The sequence below is a fragment of the Indicator indicator genome, chromosome 12 (genome assembly GCF_027791375.1).
Source record: "Indicator indicator isolate 239-I01 chromosome 12, UM_Iind_1.1, whole genome shotgun sequence".
Lineage (NCBI taxonomy): Eukaryota > Metazoa > Chordata > Aves > Piciformes > Indicatoridae > Indicator > Indicator indicator.
In genome coordinates, this window is record NC_072021.1 from 25,463,313 (window position 1) to 25,485,784 (window position 22,472).

The following is a 22,472-nucleotide window of genomic DNA, read 5'->3' on the forward strand; positions in this document are numbered from 1 at the left end:
AGACCTATAAGGATGATTGGAGGACTTGAACATTTCTGCTATGAAGAAAGACTGAGAGACCTGGGGTTGTTTAGTCTGGAGAAGAGAAGGCTGAGAAAGGATCTGATGGTGCCCAGTGATAGGACAAGGAACAACAGGTACAAGCTGGAACACAGGAGGTTCCACCTCCACACATGGAGATGCTTCTTTAAGGTGAGGATGATGGAGCATTGGAGCAGGCTGCCCAGAGAGGTTGTGGAATCTCCTCTGGAGACTTTCAAAACCTGCCTGGATGTGTTCCCGTGTGGGCCTGCCCTAGGTGATCCTGCCAAAGCAACCCTGACATTCTTTGATTCTGTGAATCAGCAGTGCAGTATGCCCAAACTCAAATGACTGCTTGTAACTCTGGCCACAGTTATCTTAACAATTGGAAGTTTGTGAACTGTTGTCTATTGCCATGACTATTTAAAGTTTGGAGATTTTTGGTTTTGTTTAGTTTTGCTTTGTGTTTGCTGGGGGGAGGGAAGGGTGTGTGGTGGTGGTTTATTTAGTTGTTTAAAAAGGTAATATGATTATTGAATATTTAAGAATGTAGTTTAAGTCTGATCAAAATATTATTCCTGCCATTAGAACTACAGAGAGCCTCCTCGTGAAAACATTAGTGAGATTTAGAAGTTCTGCTGTGGTGTACTACTGGAAGTTAAGATTCATTATCCAACCTAGTATATTGTAAGCTTTGTCTTTAGTACTGCTATTGAGACTCTCCAGAGTATGTACTTTGAATTGTGAATCTCCTGAAAGCCTGAACATTTCATTTATGACCTTTGTGTTTGGTGAAATGATTGTGTGTACTTATGTCTTTTTCTATTCAGCTAAGTATTCAGCCTTTGCTCAGCTTGAAAAATCTTGCTTTATTTTTTACTTACAACTTGACAATGTCATTCTGAGTTGGTGAATGCTTTATGAAACCTAGATGTGTTTCTTCCTACAGCTAAACACTGTTTTCTAAGATGTGCTTTTGCAACCAAATTTAGACAAATGAAAAGGATTATGTCTGTTTTGGAGTGAAGAGAGACAAGATTGGAATATTGCATTGCACTGGAGATAGTAACAGATATCACAAAGATTGGCATTTTAAATCACTGTAACTTGCTACTTGTTTGTTCTTTTTTTTTTTTTAAACTTTAATAACTGATCTCTGAGATACTGCCTGGCTTTTGAGAGCTTTATAGAAATTTGGGGATGACAAAGAACTGTTTGGTCTATTGAGACTTACAATTACATCATTCCTCCCTAAGTCATTCTTGGATAGATGATGCCTAAAAAAAACCAAACCTGAAAATCCATTTCAATCCATTTATTACTCTTTCAGTGAAAAAGTGCTTCCAAATGTGTGCTTTGATGATAGTCCCTCTAATTTTAATTTTTCAAAACCTTCTTATCTATATGCTGTAATAAAAATAATGGAGGTTGACATTAATCTATTTCAGAACTCATTCAGACCTTCCTAAGTACTTCCATCTCTAAGTTGTGTTCCCTTACTTTTACCAACTTTCTTACTGGAATTTAGTCAGTTAATCCTAAAAAAAATTGCATTGCTTGCTTTCCTTAAATGTTACAATGCATCTTACAATAAAAAACAAACAAACAACACCCCAAAACAAAACCACAAAACAATTAAATCTGTAAACAGGCATCTAATAAGGTGAAAGTGTTGAACTGTGTGGCACTTGTAATGAAAAAGCTAAACATGAAAAAAGTGAGAGATTTAGGAGTGTACTTTCCAGACAATTACAGCTTTTCAATATAATATTTTTCAGGTTGTATAAGCTGTCTGAATTATTTTTAATACTAAAGTTCTCAGAAATCTAGGACTCAAACCAACTCTTTCAATTTTAGACTCCTTTATGCACATGATTATTTTTTTGTATATGTATTTTTGTGTATGTATTTAGCTGGTTTGTATTTGTATGGCTAATACTTTTTGTAGAGATATATAAATTGTTGAGTCATTAGAAAGATAAACAATTAAAGAACGCTGTGATCTCAGGTTTTGAAAGATGATGAAGGCAGTTCATTATAAGACTGCTCCTGCAAAGTATTAATATTCTCTCTCAGCTGTGCAAGTTGCCTTAATGAAGAGCACAGATCTCTTTGGCTTGGCAAATTGACCTGCACAGAAGGAAGACTGAATTGCCATGTAAAACTGTGAGAGATATTTAACAGTATAGCATTTTCTTTGTCATTTGAGGGATTTGGGTTTACAGGCCTGTAAAAATGTGCAAATGTGTGTAAAAAGCTAAACAATTGCTTATCCCACCCTTCATTTATACACATAGGATGAACTGGAACTGTTGTTGTTTTAAGAGCTGAAGAGATACAGTGACATCTCATTCCCACCTATTGTGTCATATACTCATTTCTCAACTTCAACATTCCTCATTCCTCCACAATTCAACTTCTGTGTGACTCTCACTTAAAATAATAACATATCCCACTGGGAAGAGATGGCAACAAGAGAAGAGAGATTTACCAGGACATTGGATTTAACACCTATAATAGACTAAAATATTAACTGTTCTGTTTGTTTATTATTGCGCAGGAAGATTGCAAATCTTCCCTACAGGAAAACTGTGATCAAAGTGTAGTTCTTAATGGACCGATGTAATCTTACAGCTATAAATATCAACCTTTCCACTGAAAAAGAAAAAAAAAAAAAACGGCTTGCAAAATTCCCTGATGTTCAAAGCCTGTTTGTAGTTCCATTGTACTAGGCTTACATGTCCGCACGTAGTTCAGTCTGAAAGCGTTTGTAGTCCACAAATTTTAAGCTAGACCCTTTGTAGGGATGATGTTGAGAGCATTGCATCATCCCATACAGCATGCTGTGTGTTCTGCTGAAGGCTGTCTACACCAAACACACAGTTCACATGGATAGCTTCTTCCCACCTCAGGGAAAATCTGGTTCTGACACCTTTGCAATGTGTGGATGTGAGACGAATGCAAACACATGTATGGTTATGTAACAGCAAAAGGTCATGCTCTAGAAATGCTAGGATAGGCTGTTCAGTATTTTCAAGACAGTGACTGAATGTATTTAAATGCCTCAAAGCATAGTAAGAAACATGTATTTGATTTCCAGGATCAGTGGTTCTGGCGAGTCAGAAACAACAGGGTGATGGATGGATACCCCATGCAGATTACCTACTTCTGGAGGGGACTGCCTCCCAACATTGATGCAGTTTATGAAAACAGTGAGGGGAACTTTGTCTTCTTCAAAGGTAAGAAAAAGAAGAAAAGTAAATATATTTCTCTTTCCATAATTTCAGCTGTGATGATTTCTTAGGACATATATTTCTCTTTTTTCTTAATGAGTTCCAAATCATGTTGCAAATTGGTAGCTAAATGAAGAGTATCTGAGTTATGTTTTCTTATTTTGGCAACTTCAGCTTTAATTTATGATTACCCTTTGGAGGATCAGGTCCTTTACCCTTCCATATTCAGGAAAAAAATGGAAGTATAAAATAAGAGACATAGCAATGCAAGGAGCAACTATGAAAGCTTTTCATGGAAAATATGGATTAGGAAGCAAGAAAAAACACAGGGGCTATTTTTTGGTTTGTTTGGGGTTTTATTGTGGTTCTCTTTGCTCTTCTTGTAAATTAAATTTTAAATTACATCTGTGCTGCATGTATTTCTCTATACTTCATGTGGGGACTTCGATGTTAGGAGTTTCAGGTCAGAAAAATAAATATCTTTTGCCTAGATGTGTGTTTACTATTTTAAAAGAAATATAAACTCTAGAAATGATGTTGTATGGATTAAATTTCTCCTATTCATTCTGTTCAGAGTTTCACTCCAGGTATCAACTATTCTCCACAATGAACGTTCTTGAGCATGTATCTAATTTAGAGGAGAAAATTAATATATTGGTTAAATACCATTTGGTATTTATGTTAAATACCTATTTGGCAACACAAGAATGAAAATTATGTGAAGTATATTTTATAAGACAATAATTTGGGAGAAGAAAGAAGAATCTGAATAGATGTGTGAAAAATTACTCAGCTATTTAGTGTTGTGAATCACTTGATACCTCTTGCAAAATGTAGAAAATGTTTTCTTTAAGTTGTTATATCAAAAATTATTTCAATTTTACAAGTGGAATCGTTAAGAGGTGGATAGAAATAATATTCCATTCACTATGGAAACATCATCCTGGGAATGCTGAATGGAAAATGTTTAATAACATGAAGAAAGACTTCATAACAGAAGAATGAAAATGTGGTTTATATTTTATTAATAGGGAAATTGTATTTTCTATGTGAATCAGTAGGAAAATTAGATTGCATATGGATGTTTTCTATTTAAATGACTTCAATACAGCATATGCCTTTACTTTTGCTGCTGTAAAATAAACTTCCTGTTGTAAACTCTAAGAAATTGATATGGTCAGGAATCAAGATTAAGATACCTCAGAACTGCCATTCTTATGTTTGATTTTTGTATCTGTGGGACTTGGGAGGATACAAATATTATTCTGTAGATATTTCTGTGCTCATTGTTGCAAAGCAAAGGAACTACTTTATGCATTCCGGACCTCTACCTTGATAATTCTGAGATCCATTACCTAAACTTTAGGCAGAAATGATCAAACTTAATCTTATACTTGCATTTTTTTCCCTCCTAGACATCTCAAAATATCTTTTGTCATTAATTACCTCTTCACCCAATGTTGATTCTTGTTAATTCTTAGAGTAATGGATTGAACCAGTAACCTGTAAGTTATTGGTAGCAAAAAACAGGAAGAGGAACTTTGCTATTTTCTGACAGAGAAATCAAACAATCAGGATTAATTAAAGCAAGCAGAAGCAGCAGGATTATGCTCTTAGAAACTCTGTTCTTTTCCTTCCATGTTATCCTGAGCTTATATTCTCTGATTTCCCCCTTTGTATATATATATAGATTCATGATATCAGTAGACCTCTTCTGTACAATTTTAGAAATATAGATAAATAAAAGTGTGAAAGTATTTTAAACCTTTTTTTTTTTTTTCAATGGGACCTGTGCTGTAAAGTATGATCCAGATGTAAGTGATATAGGATGGCAACTCAGGATAGACCATGAATGAATCTTTGAAATGTCTTTATAGGTTACGATTTTGTGATGAGAAATGTGGTTATTCCTATCTTGTGGAAAAAATCTATCAGTATATTTATACCTATTTAACATTACTCTCCTGAGAAAACTTGAGGAGACTGTGAGATCATACATAATGAGTTAGATGTGTGTAGAAAATCAAATTGAAGACTGGTGGATCAAGTGTCTCCTTGGTTTTGAAATTTCATTGGCTTTGATTTTTCTTTTTTTTTTTTTTTTTTGCATTAATATTTATTTAGACAAGAGAAAATTATTGTAAAACTTCAGTAGCATGCTTGTAGTGAAAAGTGATCCTTGCTCATTCTGAGTGGCTTGAAATAGTTGGCCTGTCTCCTTTGCCTCATAAAGCTCATAAAGTACATATCAGTCTGGTGGATGGCTGCTCACACAAACCAGATGTTTACATTCTTGTTATTGCTTGCTCCTGGTCTCCATGATGAATGATAATAAGAAGGTGGCACCAGAATGTTGGTTTTTTGGTTTTTTTTAATGAGGAGATTTTAGTAGTAAGATTCATTGTGTGTACCTGTGGGAGTTTATATGGTGCTAAAAATGAAATTGTCAAGCCATCTGCACTGTTGCATGTTATGGTAAACCAAATGTAACAATAGAAAGACTGCTATAAAACTCATTATACCTCCACCACTGTGAAAGCTCAACCAGTAAATTTGGTTGCCTTCATAACTTTTAGCTGCATTTAGCCCATTGCTTGACAGTTTTATTTTGAAAAATAGGTTTACTGTAGCGTCAGATCGTGGAGCAAAGAAATGACAGAAAATTAGTGTGGGAAATAGAGAATGAGAAAAAAAGGAAGCATGAGGAGGAATTTGGAGGTACAAGTCAGAATACACCTGATCCTGTCTTTAAAGACCAAAATTAGGAACAAAGATGACTGAGGAGAAAAAAAAAAAATTCAAAATTGGATATTAAAATTGTAACTACTTTCAATTGAATATAATTCCTTCAAGTTTTGAGAATTTGTCTCATCACTCTAACACCCACAGTCATTATATGCTATGTCCCACACAGGTTGTTACTAAAACCTGAATAATTCTTTGCAGTAGTCAGTAGGTGGTTAAATACTCTGTAGAGTATCTGGAGTTACATATTCAATATTTGAAGTGAAGCACAGCAATATAGATACCCTGTATTTCCATTCTTTTTCTTTTAGAATGTTAAAGATGTGTGTTGAGAGACTTCAAATAATTGCAGTCACAGTTCATTCTTCTCAATCATTTCCCTACAGTGATGACATTTAACAAAGCATTATTGCAAAAAGTAAGATATTTTGACTTTTTTATCACTTGCTTCATTCTCAGCTTGTGACCTTACCATTCTGATTGTTATTATCTTAGATCTTGCATTAGGGAGTTAAAGCAGAGAGATTAAACAATTCCGGAGGTTGGTCATACTTCATGAAACGTGGTGCTTTATTCTCTGTGGAAATAACAAACCTGCCAACCAGCCCTTAAAAACTACTTTGTAAACAAATACAGAGGTGTTTTTGTTAGTTGCTGGATTTGGGGTTTAGTTTTTTGTTTCTTTGGGTTTTGGTTGGTTGGTTGGTTTTTTTGCCAAGGGCATAGGTTAGAACTCTGAACAAATATTAGTTATCTGTAAGAAGAATCACACTGTAACTATCCCAGTTTTGTTAAGTATTCTTCATTTCCAGTATAATGAAATGTATTGGCTGTTTACTAGTGGAAGTGGAATATGAGCTAAATGGAAGCACACTGACCTAAGCATTCATTTTAAAATACATTTTAAGATGCATAAATATGTTAGAAATCAAGAGAGAGAGCTCTCATAACAGTTGGCATCTTTTGTGCTGATTTCCAGCTTTAACTCAGCCTAATATTTGGTTGAAGTTTAAAAGCTTCCCCTTCTTTCTGAGCTTTCAGTAATCCTCTGATTCACAGCCACTCCCTTTCCTCCAGACAAGGGACAGAAGCTTGGCAGAAAGATAACCCAAAACAACTAAGTCAGCAACAAACTACCTAAAACACCCTGAAACAAACAAACCAGAAAAAACAACAAAAAACAAAACAAACCCCAAACCAACCAACCAACCAAAGCAAAATAAAAAACCCAACAAACAAAAACACAAACTAAACAAAACAAAGTGAAAACTGTCATCCAGATGGAACATTTGGATTTCTTACATACAGACCTTACCATTAACAATCAACTCAGTTGCAGCAGACTAAACATGTCTTCCAAAGCAAATGCTAAATATGATTCCCTCCAGTTAGAATCAATAGAAGTCTTGCCCACATATATCAGAGCTCTCAATGCCTTGCTGTCTCCATAAAATACAGTTAAATTTACCTTTTCTCTCTTTACCCAGAAAAAATGTGTCTTAGAAAGAAAGTAGGTGAAGAAGAATTTAGTTTCTTAAATCTTTGGTTTCCACATCTGCACTTCACCCCTACTTCAGTTATACCTGAACATGCAGCAAGCACCTGGCTCAGTGCTGCTGTAACTTACAACAGTGTATGCTGGAGCCTTCTTTGGTTTGGTATGGCCTGATTTTGTTAGTAGCTGAATTTGTTTTGTTGGGTATGGCTGATAATGGTCTATTCTAACCATTGTGAGGAAAGTAATGACATACATCACAGCATATGCCTCTCAATGCTGTGCAACAGCTGTCATTTGAATGATCTAAACAGAAATGACCTGGCTCAGTAGCATTCACTGGATACCATCTGTTGTTCACACCATAAGTACCAGCTATTAAGGTCCAAGCCACATGACTTAGCCTTGCATTTGAAACTGCCATCGCCATCTGAAATGTCGTCATATGAGTTAGCAAAAAGATAGATCACATGGGAGGAGAGGGAGTGATGATGCTCACCTCTGTCACTATCAAAGCCTGTAAGTGTATTTTGTACAGAATCTCAGTAAACATCAGGCTGGCACAGACCTTAATCCCGTGTCAACATAGACCTCAGCTTTCCACAACTGCTCTTCATCGATCTGTGTCTCTTTTATTTTCAGTACTTCAAATGGCTCTCTACATGCTCATTCTTTGAACCCTTTCATCTTTCAACTGGCAGCGGGGAGAAGATGGATCTGTTGATCAAACTGTATTTGTGCTTGGTACTGGGTGACAAGCAGCTTCAAAAAAAACCTGCTAAAACATTTACTCTGGAAACCCAGCATGGGAGGAACTGAAACTATATCCCCTCTCCTGATTAAAACTGTGATAAAATGAAAACAGTATAAAGAGGGAGATTTAAAAAAAAAAAAAAGGAAACAACTCTCTTTAAACAGTTAATACCACTAAGGGATAGCCAAAATATTAAACCTGCCACAAAACAGCTATCTGGATTGTTCCTCTTTGTGTCTCTGGTTTATACCTGATCCTAGATCTCTGAGTAATACTACATTTTCTTGCAAAATATTTATCCAGCACAGTGCTTTAACCTCCTAAATCTGTGTTACAGCCTGCATAGCCTTACAGGTAAGTACAATGGCTGATAGGAACAGCCACTATTGTATCTCTTAGGATCTCTTTCCAAATGTGTTTGAGCAAAACATATTTTTAAACTTTTTCCCTTATACTTTAATGTCATCATCATAAATAACAATATATAGAAAAAGAATGAAATATCCAATTCAATATATATGTTCATAGATCATCTTTAGACCTTTCTGTGATATAACTGGGAAGGGTCTGTATGATATCAAAGAGTAAAATCTCCTTCAGTGTTATTATTATGAAAAAATAGAAGTGTTTTTTGGAAGCACAAATAGAGATAGTGCTTTGAAGAGAAAATAAGCACCTGGTTCTTACACAATGGAGCCTACAGCTTACTGCAGAAAAAGTGCCCCTCTGGACTTGATGACATAATGCAAAAGGAGGAGAGGCCTCAAAGCAAGTTGTTGTCAAGGGTTAGAGCTTTACTGGCCACTAAATGAGTGGCAGGTGCTCTCTGTTAATCCCTCTCTCTTCCCAAAGGAGAAAAGAAAGGGAAGGAGGGAGAGACGTATGGATTGGAAAAGTATAACTGTTTTAATTAAAATAGTAACAATAAAATTGAATATATACAAAACCAATGTAAGACCTGATGGCAATTGATGTCACCAGTGCCACTGCTGCTGAGGGATGGACTCAATGGCAGATGGGAACTGAATTCAGGAGCTGGATTCTGAGACTGGATTCAGGAATGTATGAAATGGGATCAAGGGCAGAAAGGACAGAGTCCTTCTCAGAAATTGTCTGTTGAAGAAAGCTTAACCCTTGTGATCCCCCAGTTTTGTACATGGAATGAAATATTTCATTGGTCAGTTTAGAGTTGTACTATTGGTAATTGAGTGGGTATGGATGATTTATCACCCACAATCAAAGGTTAAATCCTACTGCCACTGGTACTAAAGACAGTCCTGCCTTAATTTCAGAAACAGTTTTCACCTGTGGTACTTAGAGCTTCAATTTACTCTCTTTAGGCCAAACTAAAGAAAATCCATTTTTAAAAATATTTTAAATTCTATGGTACATGTAGAATACATCTTTTCTAAGTAGTTTCTTGAGGAGAAGGAGGGTACAGGGTAATAAAAATATATGATCTCTGTGGGAATAGAAATTTCTCTGGTTTATTTATGTATATTTTTTCTTGTCTTGCTTTCTCTTAAAATTCACTCTCATCATGAAAGGTAAAACTGTTGTATAATATTGCTGTAAATGTATTGCGTTATCAACAACAAAGCATCTTGAGATGACCCTGTTTTCATTCTGGATTTGATCCCTCTATACTTGGCATCAAAATATTCTGTGGGTTTATTGAATGAAAGTTGCTTCATAAATGCAAGGTATTTGTAAGGCATATTTAATTTTGTATTATCTGCAGTGATAGAACATATTTAATTTCACTGTTTTTGGCAGAACAACTGTAGCCCTCTGGGAGTCTTTCTTATTTCTTAGGATTGTATTAATGTCAATGCTGAGAGTACTGACAACTAACACACCCATATGTATGTGTATGTATATGCTCTTGTACAGGTAACAAGTTCTGGGTTTTCAAGGACACTACTCTCCAGCCAGGTTACCCTCATGATTTGATAACCCTTGGAAGCGGAATTCCTTCCCATGGCATTGATTCAGCAATTTGGTGGGAAGATGTTGGGAAAACCTACTTCTTCAAAGGAGATAGGTTGGTATAGGAATTCTCCAAGGACATGGTTTGGTGGATATCAGCTAAGCCTGTTAATCTTTTCCTCTGTTTTTCAAACTAAAAAGTCAGCCACTTAAATGGTTTGTTTTCTGTGCATGAAATTAACTGCTCCTACATAAATGACCATTCTCTTCTCACATGTCTTATAACCTAAATCTTATTTGTGTGAATATATTGAAATGAGTATACATGAGCAAAAAAGTTATGCTTTAGAAGTCAGCAGGCAAGTCACAGTTGTGGCAAATTCAAACTTAAAAATGTTCAAAGTAATGTAGTTACTTACATTCTTACCTGATAGTTTTTATCCACATTTCTAAAGCCAGCACATAAACAGGCAAGGCATGATCCACAGCTTTTAAAGGTCAGTGAAAATTACTTCTCTGCTAATATTTAAAAATTAGATAAGAAAGGAAAATGACAGCTAAATCAGGAAGCTGCAAAAAAGATTTGACTGAATTGTTTAGAAAGAAATCTTACAATTCTCTTCAGAAGGTTTTTGTTTGTTGTTGTTTTTTTTTTTTAATTATTAATCAAGACAAAAAAAAAGATTTATTTTCCAGTCCTTGAAAGAGACTTGCACCTAGTCACTTAGTGTCTCTGTGTCTTCATTTCCCTGTCTGTAAAAATAAGGGGAAGAATATTTATCTGCTTTATAGAGATGGAAAGAGAACTGATTAGTTTTTTAAACCCTGAAAGTGATCTGGATGATGGATTTTACAGGTTTTCAGGATGTTACTGTGTTTGTTGATTGATGTGTCACTGTGCAAATTCTGAAAGCTCAGAGACAAATTATCTTTTATTTATAATGTTAATGTTAGTATTACTAAAAGTATTATGACATCTTTCATTACTGTGTGTTACTTGGGAATCCGAGACACTGATAATATTCATAGAATCATAGACTCATAGAATGGTTTGGGTTGGAAACCAGGTTACTCAAAGCCCTACCCCACCTAGTCTTGAGCTCTTCCAGGAAGGGGACATCTACAGCTGCTCTGGGCTACTGTTCCAGTGTCTCACCAGCTTCACAGTAAAGAATTCCTTCTGAGATTACTTCATAAAGGAGTCCCACTGTGATTCAATTCTTTCTGAGGTACTATCTTGCCATAAAATTTGCCTAAAATGGTGTTTGGGGCAGTGGCATGGTTTACAGGGTATGTTTCTAGCCAACCAGTAGTTGTTTCCAATATGGTGAGTAGTGGACATTTTTCCAGGCTTCATCAGGTAGAAGACCCAGACACTGCCTTCTATTCCAGGTAAAGTGTACTTGTGTGGCTTTCTTGACTGTGTTTCAGTGAGGGTAACAGAGCACTGGAACAGGCTGCCCAGAGAGGTTGTGGAGTCTCCTTCTCCTGAGATGTTAAAAACCCACCTGGATGCGTTCCTGTTTGGCCTGCCCTATGTGATCCTGCTTTGGCAGGGGGGTTGGATTGGATGATCTCTAGAGGTGCTTTCCAACCCCTAACATTCAGTGATTCTGTGATTCATAACTGACCTGTTTTATCATGGGTCACTGAAGAACATAAATTAATGCTCGTAATAGAATATGCTGAGCAAACTACAGTTGATAATTGTTTAACGTTGCTGTAATATTGCACTACATTAGCCACAACTAATGTTATTGTTAAAATAATTCTTTAACACTTATAATGAGGAAGGTAGATAGCCAAGATATTTGGGGTGTTTGAAAACTAGGTGTCATTTTAAGTAATTCATTTCCACGGTGAAGAAGAAAGCCACCGAAATAACTTGCTCCTCATGGTTGATTAGATTTTTATTTTTTAATGTAAGTTTATTTTCAGGTAATATTTTTCCACTTCTGCACTCCTGATAAAGTATGTACAGTAGAAATTTTATGTGAGCTCTACTCCCTTTAGGCTTTATTCAGCAATGTCCCTTTATATTACCCTGAATAAGCAGTTACTTATAGTCAAAACTTTCCTAAAACACTAGTGTTGATAAGAAAAGGCAAAAAGAACTCTGAGAGAAAAAAAAAAAAATCTGTCTGTGGGGAAGAGCTAAAAAGCATGATGAAACTCAGCAGGATATAAATGCAAAATGGTGTGTTAGAAGAAGATCAAAAAACATGAGCCTTGGGGAGATATTCAAATGATTACAGGGTATTGACCACCAGTGTATAAACTCATACACCACTAAGCCTCTTCATGTGTATTGTTTATATCACAAATCTTTTCTTAATGTAAAATTAGAGTTTAATTCTCTTGCTGGTTTTAGTAGTATGTATAAGTCTGACTTATAGGGGTATCCCTTTGACTGAAGAAGGTATAATGTAAATGTAGCCTCTCAAAGGCAGGAGGTAGGGATGAAAGGGAAAGTTATACTAGCATCAAAATAACAAAGTATATTCCTCCTTATGTAACTCAAGGACCTCTATACTTTGTTTTGATGGTAATATGTAGTTAAGGAGCTCCAGGGCAGAACCTAGGCAAAGTTGAATGTCCTAGAACAGTGGCATACATAAAAAAGTTACAGCAGTTGAATACAAAGCAGCAAATATTGACTATAAAATGAAAAAGAAAAAACAAACCAAAACAAACCCACATCCAAAAAGCAAACAACATAAAAAAAAAAAAACAACTAACCAAAAAACCCAACAAAAAACCCAACAAAACCCCCACAAACCCAAACACAACCAACCAACTCCAAACCAGTAAGAAGATTTAAAAGTCCAAATAGTAAATGGTATTGTAATACAGATGCCTAAGCAGCTCATGTATGGATCATTATTATTAATATTATTAATATTTGAAATAATCCATTTAAACACTGAAGAGAATTCTTCCAAATAATTGTGTGAAAGCTAGAGGGGACAAAAAATGACTACAGAAGACATGTTGCCCTCTCATTCCTCTCCACTACAACTGAGTAGTGTAGAACAAGCTGATAACAGGTTTGCTGCACCTCTTGACAGATGGCCTTGTTATGTCCCTTTTGTTTTTGTTTTTGTACTTTAGAGGTTACATGATTTTTTTTTTTCATAAATCTCAGCCATCCAATATCATTAGGTAAATAGGATTAGATACAGGAAGTAACATTTTAGCAAATATTTTCCTTTTTTTTTTTTCCCCCTAAAGCCATGAAGTGTATTTTCATTTTTTTTCCCTCTGTTGCTTTATCAGTCTTGGAGATACAGTTACACAATGTATGCAGTTTGTAAAGCTAATATCACTCAAACCATCACTGGGGAGTCTGCTTGAAAACATTCAGTGTGTCAAGGAGAATCAGAAGTAGAATTGTCCTTACCCTGTAGATATGCTCATTATTCTAGCACAGATTGCCAAGATTGTATCACGATCAGTCCTTCACACATCAATGATGAAAAACCAACAGGTTTGGGACTTCTGTATGTGCACTGAATGTGCCCTCAAAGACTTGTTTTTAATGACAATGTATGTTTTTGAAAGTCCTAGAGGACTGCCTAGTTCCATCATGCAGTTTAGTGGTAATACACAGGGGTTAATAAAAGAAGCAGCTCAAAAAGCTGAAAAGATTGGAAGAAAAAGGAAAATGAATGGAAGTACACAGGAAGGAAATAGTTTTCTGGGGGGAAAAAAAAGAGGCAAAGGTAATATAGCTGATGAAGAAGAAATACAGCTAAAAATGCAGATTAGAGAATAGAATATTAATTCAGCAAAGAGTGCCAACAATGAAAAGAGAACAGACAAATGTGAAAAGAGAAGCTGCAAACTAAGGATGAAGAAACAGAGTGAAAAGATGAGCAAGAAGTGATTGCAATAGTGTTCATGTCAGAGCTTTGTTTACTACTTCAAGATGATGTTTCTTTCTTCATGTAAATTGTGAAAGATGTTACTTTTCAAAATAATGAACCTTGCTTTGGCAATGTTACTGCATCTGGTTACTCATGCATATGGGACTTGACTAAGAAATCAGGCTGAAAAAATAATACATGCATAAGAAATAGAAAATAAATACAAATGTTTGAAAATGCAACTTGCCAACTCTTAACCCACTTGAAATCTGCCACCTTTTAATTTCATTGAAAGTTTTAAGCAATTGAAGTGCCCCATAGGTCGAAATACATAGAAGTTTAGACCATTTTGTTTTTAAAAAAGGTTAAGATGTGAATTTATTAGAATGTCTTAAGTACCTTCATGGGGACAAAATGTCGTCTGCTTAGGGCCTCCTTAATGTATCAGAAATTATCATAACAAGAATTTTTAAATGCTGAAGTCAAATACATGCAAATTACAAAAAGGGTGAAGTTTTTAGCAGTGTCCAGAACATCAGTGAAAGTGCTATACTCTCAGGCTCTTGATGCCTGGAAATAGTGAGTGACTTCCTTTTAATGTGATTTTTCACATGAATAAAACTTATTTTGAAAAAAAAAAACAAACCAAAAAACCAAAAACCAAACCAAACAAAACGAATTCCCTGAGAAGACTATGCTTTAAATTGTTGTACTTTCAATAGATGGAGCCAATCAAAACATGAAATAGCCCACCCAAACATTATATCAGGATGCACAAAGATACTAGAGGTACAGTATATTAATTCTTAGAACTAGCTTATAATAAGATATGCATAGCAGTTTGGGCAGCTGCATACCAACAAAAAAATTATAAACATTATCTGTATGTGTAAATAACATCACAAGTGTAAATACTTCTTATGTGTTCAGGTTGCCTAGAATTTGCCTGCTGAGGCTTTTTAGATTGGAGAAGAGCTGGCTGGCAAAACCACACAAAAGCAGGTTGAATTTTGTGTTGCCCTGTTTGCTGTTAATGAAATGAAAAGCTATTGTAATACATACATATGAGGAGTTAAGATTACTGGGAGTATTTTAGTCTAATGCTTTTGTGATTAAAATGTTACCTAAAACATTAATATGTCTTTTTTGCATATGTTTCTTCTCTTTGTGTCACTGTGATGTCCTAGGCATCAGAACTGACATAGATGCTGATTTAGTTATCTTCTTGCTGTTTACATGTAGTAGTTGTCCAGCAAATAGATTTCTTTGTATTGGAACATGTAATCTCTTTGTAATGGATTATGTTCAAAGAAAAGGATCAAGTATTCCCTATGGCCTATGACTTTAGCAAGTGTTAGAAGGAATAAAATAATGTAGTTACTCATCTTCTATCTTATAAATACTTTATTTTTTCTTTTACCCTTGGAAAAAAAAATCCAGGTACTGGAGATACAGTGAAGAAATGAGATCCATGGACCCTGGTTATCCAAAACCAATCACAATTTGGAAAGGTATCCCAGAATCCCCTCAGGGAGCCTTTGTCCACAAGGAAAACGGTATGCAAACACATTCTGGTTTTAACAATTTACTAATATTCATTATGGAAGAGAGAGAAGCAAAGGGGTGATTAACTATTCAGGTTAAGCAATAAAAGAATTCTTGATTTATGAACAGAGTATTTCCTGCTGTAGTACATGCTGTTGTGAAAATGGCTGTCTCTTTGCATGTATCATTTAACACAGTGGAGAAAAAGCTTTCAAACTTACTATCATAAACTTTTAATTTCCTATTTTTTTCCTTGTGTCTTAATTAACTTTATTATTTTTGTTCTCTGCTGAATTATAGTATCTCTGAAGCAAGCTTCCTAAACAGACACCTTCTGTCAAGGTGTTGGCTTTTTTCACAGTATTCATTTCATTCTGAAATACTAGAAAAGGGAAGCAAAATATGTATCTAAGGAGAAATATCCCTAGGAATCTATGTAAAGCAAAGATGTCATGACTTAAGCCCATGATGCAGAAATGCAGGTCACAGGGATGTGAGTATGAAGTGCTATTACCTGAATCAAGAAGCATCATCCCATACAGGAGTCCAGAACCTCAGCTGGCCACAACTCCAAAAGAATAAGGGCAGCCAAGATCTCCTGCATCTTGAGAAGTCAATGCTACCCAGGGGCTGCTGGCAGGCTGCCAACAGAGCCCTGTGTTGCACAGGATTTAGATCACTTTCATGGGAATAAAAATATGCATTTGTCATCACTTATCATTGTTGGAGAATTGTTGTATGACATTTATAATTTATTTATTAGTACACTCTGAGTTTATTTGTTTGCCTCACAGGCAGCATACATATATATTGCCATATTATTTTAATTTCCTTCTAATAAGCAGATAAAAAGATTTCTTTCCTTGTATGAATCATTTCAGTCTCCTCTTTCAGCATCTAACTTGATTAAATAGTTTACCATGGAAATGTTTGAGGTTTTTGGGTGGGGTTTTTTTTTTTTGTTGTTTGTTTTGTTTTTTTTTTCACAAATATGTTTAATTGCTTTCTTGCTTTGTCTCTATTTTATCCAGAAGCAGAAATCTTCGCTTGATTCTGGCCTTTGGCTAGACTAGACTTTTATTGCTTTTATTGGTTTAGTTTTCTTTTGTTTTGTACTGGAAAGTAGGACAGTCAATAACTAGCTTTTTGTAAATACACATACAAATGGAAATGGGCACAAATGTTATGTATGCACAGGCAGACTTAATAGATACACTCTCAACTTTCTTCATTTCATTATTTTTTAAGTATATTTTTAAGGTTTACATCCAAAAGGAATTTAATATATGTATGTGTTTGAGGGTTTTTTCTTACCTTGGCTGCATTCCCTATAATAAGGAATGATATAATGAGCTCAGGTACAGTTGTCTGTCATTACAAATAAAAATTATCTCACTGTAGCACTCAGACCAGTGAGTTTGGAAGTACTGCAGAGCCAGAGCACTTGTTCCTAAAACAGGAAATACTCCATGACATTGAAGCCACTACTCTTTTTTTACCCCATTGGCTTTGACAGACTGTCTAACTCTTTGATTGAAGTGGGTGGTAAAACATGACATGAGATTGTTTGGAAGCAGAAAGGAAAGAGAGCATCAGAAAGCCTGAAAGTGCCCCAGGACAGAAAGAAGGGCTGAAAGTGTCACCAATAGGATCACTAAGACATTTTCCCTAAAATCAAGAAAGCAGATTTATTAGGAAACAGTTCACAACTCCACTAATGATTATATGAGAAGAGAAAGAAACAAAAGCAAATGCAGATCAGAAGTACCACAGCTTGTCTGTGAAGAAGTTGACATGAAAGTTTTACCATAGAGCTTCTTAAGGGAACACCTGGAAGCATGTCTTTCAGTTAATCCATTTAATTTTAAAGAATACTTTTTTTTCTTTCTCTTGCCTTTATATTGTTTAAACCATGCAAATACCCGCAACAGCTACAAAAAATCTGATCATAAAAGGATTTCCTTCACTGTTCACAAAAATTTGGGTTCATCTTGTGGTAGGAGGCTTGAGAAAGATGAGAAAATTTCCTACTCTAGTCAGCATCCTTACTTAGTGTCCTAATAGCTTGGTAAGGTACAGGTAACATCTTTGAAACTCTTCCTGCTGCTTCCCATATCGTGGTAGAAACTGTTAGGACAAAATGAAGAAGAAATTTTCTTTTTGTTACTCCCTGGAATCTGAAATCAAACAAAGTTCTTCAGACTGGGGAAATCTTTCTGCCTTGAGCAGCATAAAACATTTCCTCTCCCAACTAGAAATTCTGCTGAAGTGCAGGATCAGCAAATTTTATAGAGTAGGAAGAGGATAGTCTATTTTATTAGCCCAGAGAGCTTTTTTTTTTATTTCTTGCTGTGTCTACTACTACTCCTACCTAATTTGATTTTCTATGGACATGTTAGTGATAGCTAAGCCCTTCCATACTGTGTGGGTCAGGCATTGCACTCGCTACTCTTAGCAGCTAGCAGCTGGAAAATTGTAAGGAGCTGCTCCCAAAGCAAGCTCAACAAGGCAAGTGGATTAGATGAAATAGCTTTCAACAGTTGTGTGAAGTCACTTCTTCTGCCATGAGAAGTAGTTAAACTATTCAGTCTCTTAGAATTACCTTTCTCTGCTGGTAACTTCCATCCTTCAGCTGTTACTGACTGTTATCCCTGTTCCTGCCTCAGCAAAATGACAGAGAAGTTTAAATTACTGTCAGAGTTTTTCAGTAGAAAATATGTCCTGATGGAAGAATTTTTACTGGATGTGTAGGAGCTGGTGATTCCTTTGCTGCTTTGTTTTTAATAGTTTTAACTTACTGTTTCAATGTATAATAACAATTAATATTAATGCCAATGTTCCCGACTTATGTGTACCTCTCACATGTATATATATGTAAGAATATAGATTGGAGATGTCATATCTGTATGTGTTCTCTATATACATATTAGAATATTGATAGGGATAATGTATGATATTTCCACACAGAGTCACAGAATTTTAGGGGTTGGAAGGGACCTCAAAAGATCATCCTGTCCAACTCCCTTGCCAGGGTCACCTAAAGGTCACACAGGAACACGTACAAGAGGATTTTGAATGTCTCCAGAGAAGGAGATTCCACAATCTCTCTGGGCAGCCTGTTCCAGTGCTCTGTCACCCTCACAGTGAAAAAGGTTTTTCCTTCTGTTCATGTGGAACCTCCTCTGCTCCAGCTTGCACCCATTGCCCCTCGTCCTATCATTGGACATCCCTCAGAAGATCCTGGCTCTGTCCTCCTGACACTTGCCCATCACATCTTTATAAACCTGAATGAGGTCACCTCTCAGTCTCTCCTCCAAGCTAAAGAGGCCCAGCTCCCTCAGTCTTTTCTCACTTTTTCCACTCCCTTCATTATTGTGGCTCGGTGCTGGACTCTTTCAAGCAGTTCCCTGAGGTCCTTCTTGAACTGAGGGACCCAGAACTGGACACAGTATTCCAGATGTGGCCTCACCAGGGCAGAGTAGAAGAGGAGGAGAACCTCTCTCTATCTACTAACCACAGCCCTTCTAATACACCCCAGGATGCTATTTGCCTTCTTGGCCACAAGAGCACATTGCTGGCTCATGGTCATCATGTTGTCCACAAGGACCTCCACATCCCTTTCCCCTACACTGCTCTCCAGCAGGCCAGTCTCTAACCTGTACTTTTTTGAAATATTTATCCAGGGCCAGCATGTAAAGTGCCTTCTTACATATATGTTGTTCTATTAAGTGCAAGACAAGGTAAAACTTTGGTTCCAAATACTGACATTTTGCATTTGTATTTTTCACTTAGACTACAGATTAAGGAGCTTTATATATACTAAAACTTTAAAACTTCATCATATCTAAAGATTTACAGCCTTTTTTTGTTTTATTCCAATCAGAATAGAAGACATTTTGTGAATAAGTCTCCCAACTACTGTTTTGATATAGCTCACCACATTTCTTCTTTTTAATGAGTATTATACCTTCCTATAGATATTCTAACACACTCTCAGATAATAAAACTGCAAGTGATTAAGAAAAGAAAAATGATACTCTTCCAGTGGCTAGGAAGGCCATTAAATCTGCATAACTAGTTAATGTAGAAGAATGTTCAAATAATCTAAATATTCTGAAAAGTGACAGTAGATAAATGAAGATTTTTTTTTTACTGTTTGAGGTGTAAAATATACTTTGCAGGGTTTTTTTTTTTTTTTGGTTGGTTGGGGGGATTTATTTTTTTTTTTAGTAATTGAATAAAATTGTAGTTTATTTAAATTTAAAAAAAAAATCTCATCTCTGTGTTAGATTCTCTAGAGACAGTAAAGAAACAGACATTTCTGAAGAAGATTTGGAAGACCTATAACTGAAGTCTGTTCTTTACACCTTTTTAATTTTTTTAATTACAAAACAATTTGATATCAGTAGTTTCAGTTGTGGTGTATGGATGATGTTATTTGATCCTATATGACTGTGAATAATTGCAATTTCCTCCCTTAGGCTTCACATATTTCTACAAAGGAAAAGAGTATTGGAAATTCAATAACCAGATGCTCAGGGTGGAACCTGGCTACCCCAGATCCATCCTCAAGGATTTTATGGGTTGTGATGGACCAACAGATCGAGATAAAGACCGACACAGCCCTCAAGATGACGTTGACATTGTCATCAAACTGGACAACACAGCCAGCACTGTGAAAGCCATAGCCATCGTCATTCCCTGCATCTTGGCCTTGTGCCTCCTCGTCTTGGTTTACACTGTGTTCCAGTTCAAAAGGAAAGGAACACCCCGCCACATACTGTACTGCAAACGCTCTATGCAAGAGTGGGTGTGATACAGGCTTCTAGTTTTTCTCTTTCCCTCCCAGGAGTTGAGGTAACTTGAGAGTCAACACAAGAGCTGTTATGCAGTTTCCTAGGTAGAAGCGGGCATCTGTCAGTCTGAAACAAAGCTGATCCTTCAAACCCAGGGGTTTGCCTGTCCTGCGCCTGAGTGGCGAATCGCTCAGCTGGGAAGCTTCCATGATACACAGTATCTGCTGTTTCTTCAGTCCTTTGTCTTTCTTTGTCATTTGATTCTAGGCCTTTCCTCTGCACGTTCAATGCCCTACAAACTATCAGGATTAGCTAAGGAAGAGGAAAACCAAGATAATCTCCAATGTTTCTACATTTCCCCCCATAAGGCCTGTTCCCCTTTGAAAAATTTTTTGCTGAAAGTGAATTTTTTAGAAAAACACAACAACCCACAACGGAACTTCCAGGAAAGTGAGAAGATCCAAAACAGCTTTGTCTCCAAAGAGGATTGCTTTCTGTTTGCTACGGATAAAGTCCTTTACTCCTACTGCCAGTTTTGTCAGGTGGGAGACTCGGATGACACACAGGACTTCAGACTGTTCGGACAGCCATTTTCCAACAAACAAGGGGCCAAAATATCTGCAATATAGTAACAGCCTTAATAATACATTCATTTTGTGTTTTTTACAGCTGCTCTGGGCTATGTCCTCAATGTTTTAAACTCATTTATATTCATTACAACATTCAAGCAGAACCTTTTTATTGGTTTGTTCGATTTTTGGTTGGTTTTCCTGCATAATCTTTCCCAAGATGTACCAAGCCAACTGCCCCAGGCCTTCTCTAGGTCTGTCAGCAGCACTCATTCCAAAGCATGGTAAAAAGCAGTGTGTCTCTGAAGTGGATTTCAGTGAACTAAAGCAACAGTCATGCTATAGAGAAACTTGATGCTCGTATTACGTTGGTGGTGTAACCCTTTGAGAACTATTGCATCCGTTTTCAGAGTCTGGTGGATGTTGATCTTGGTTGTCATTAAATTATAAGATTGTGTTTGGGTAATTCAGGTTTTTAAAGAAAATCAGTTTTTTCAAAACAGGTTTCCTGTGACTGCAAGTGAGTGTTTTGAATTATTTGCATTATTGATAGAAAGGGATTTGTAATATAAATAGTGAAAAAAAAAAAAAAAGAAGACCCAGCTATTTTCTGGTTAAAGGAACCAAGCCTATTTTAGTAACTTCTACCACTTACCAAGGATTTTTCTGAATGGGCAACAGTTTTATAGCTTAGCCTCTTGTCTTCAGCATCTTGAATTTCTCTTTTAAACTACGTTGCATGACAATTCAATTTGCCTCTGCAGAGGTAGGGTTACAGTTTCAAAGGAAAGCGCAAACGATGACTCTGATATTGCATGAGTATCCTCTGGTGTTTTACCCCTTTGCATGTTCATCATAGTTCTCAAAGGGTTAGTCAAATTTCTGGCCTTCAGGCGAACATGGTATCACTGACAGAGCCAAGGGACCACCAAAGCATTTTGTCATTCTGTGTAATTTGTGCTAACAGCAGTATTGTCATTTTCATGTGACCTGCAGAGCAGGTTTGTATCAATAATTTTTTTCCTAGAGAAAAGTCAGCAACTGACAGACCTCTTTATCGATTTAAGGAGCTGCTTCTTGCAGTGATAGGCTTTACAGTCACTGGGCTGTGAACTTTAATTAAAGATGGTCAGAATGATGCACCCCAAAAGTCAGACACCTGGTTTTTTATGAAAGCCAGGCTTTGAGGGGAGTAGCTTTTGCAACAATTAACAGCTTGCCTTGAACTTGATTATTGACCTGTTGACTGTCATTACCAAGTTAAACATTGTCTTCTGTGAACAGCTTCACTCTCTGAATTTCCTCAAAGTGTACTGTCCTATGTCTTTGATCTTTGACCTTTAACTTGCAAACTGGCACAAACTGAAGGGAATCTGGTGGTGTGAATTAACTAAGACGAGTTTTAGTTCTTAAAAGGCCTGAAAAACATTATCCAAAATTTGAGGGAAAAAAAAAAAACACAAAACAGTTGTGTTTTCATAGAAAAGAACTGACACAAACTGAAATATTTATGATATAT

The 22,472-nt window shown here is 36.2% G+C and overlaps 1 protein-coding gene across 1 annotated transcript in view; it reads left to right on the forward strand.

Annotated features, from left to right (window-relative positions):
• The window catches only part of MMP16 (matrix metallopeptidase 16), a 163,922-nt gene extending 143,518 nt beyond the window's left edge, over positions 1-20,404 (forward strand). The window contains exons 7-10 of the mRNA XM_054385354.1: positions 3,122-3,260; positions 10,142-10,292; positions 15,484-15,599; positions 20,070-20,404. Of these exons, the coding sequence (XP_054241329.1) occupies positions 3,122-3,260; positions 10,142-10,292; positions 15,484-15,599; positions 20,070-20,404 (741 nt within the window). The remainder of the gene's footprint in view (positions 1-3,121; positions 3,261-10,141; positions 10,293-15,483; positions 15,600-20,069) is intronic.
• Positions 20,405-22,472: the final 2,068 nt, after the last annotated feature.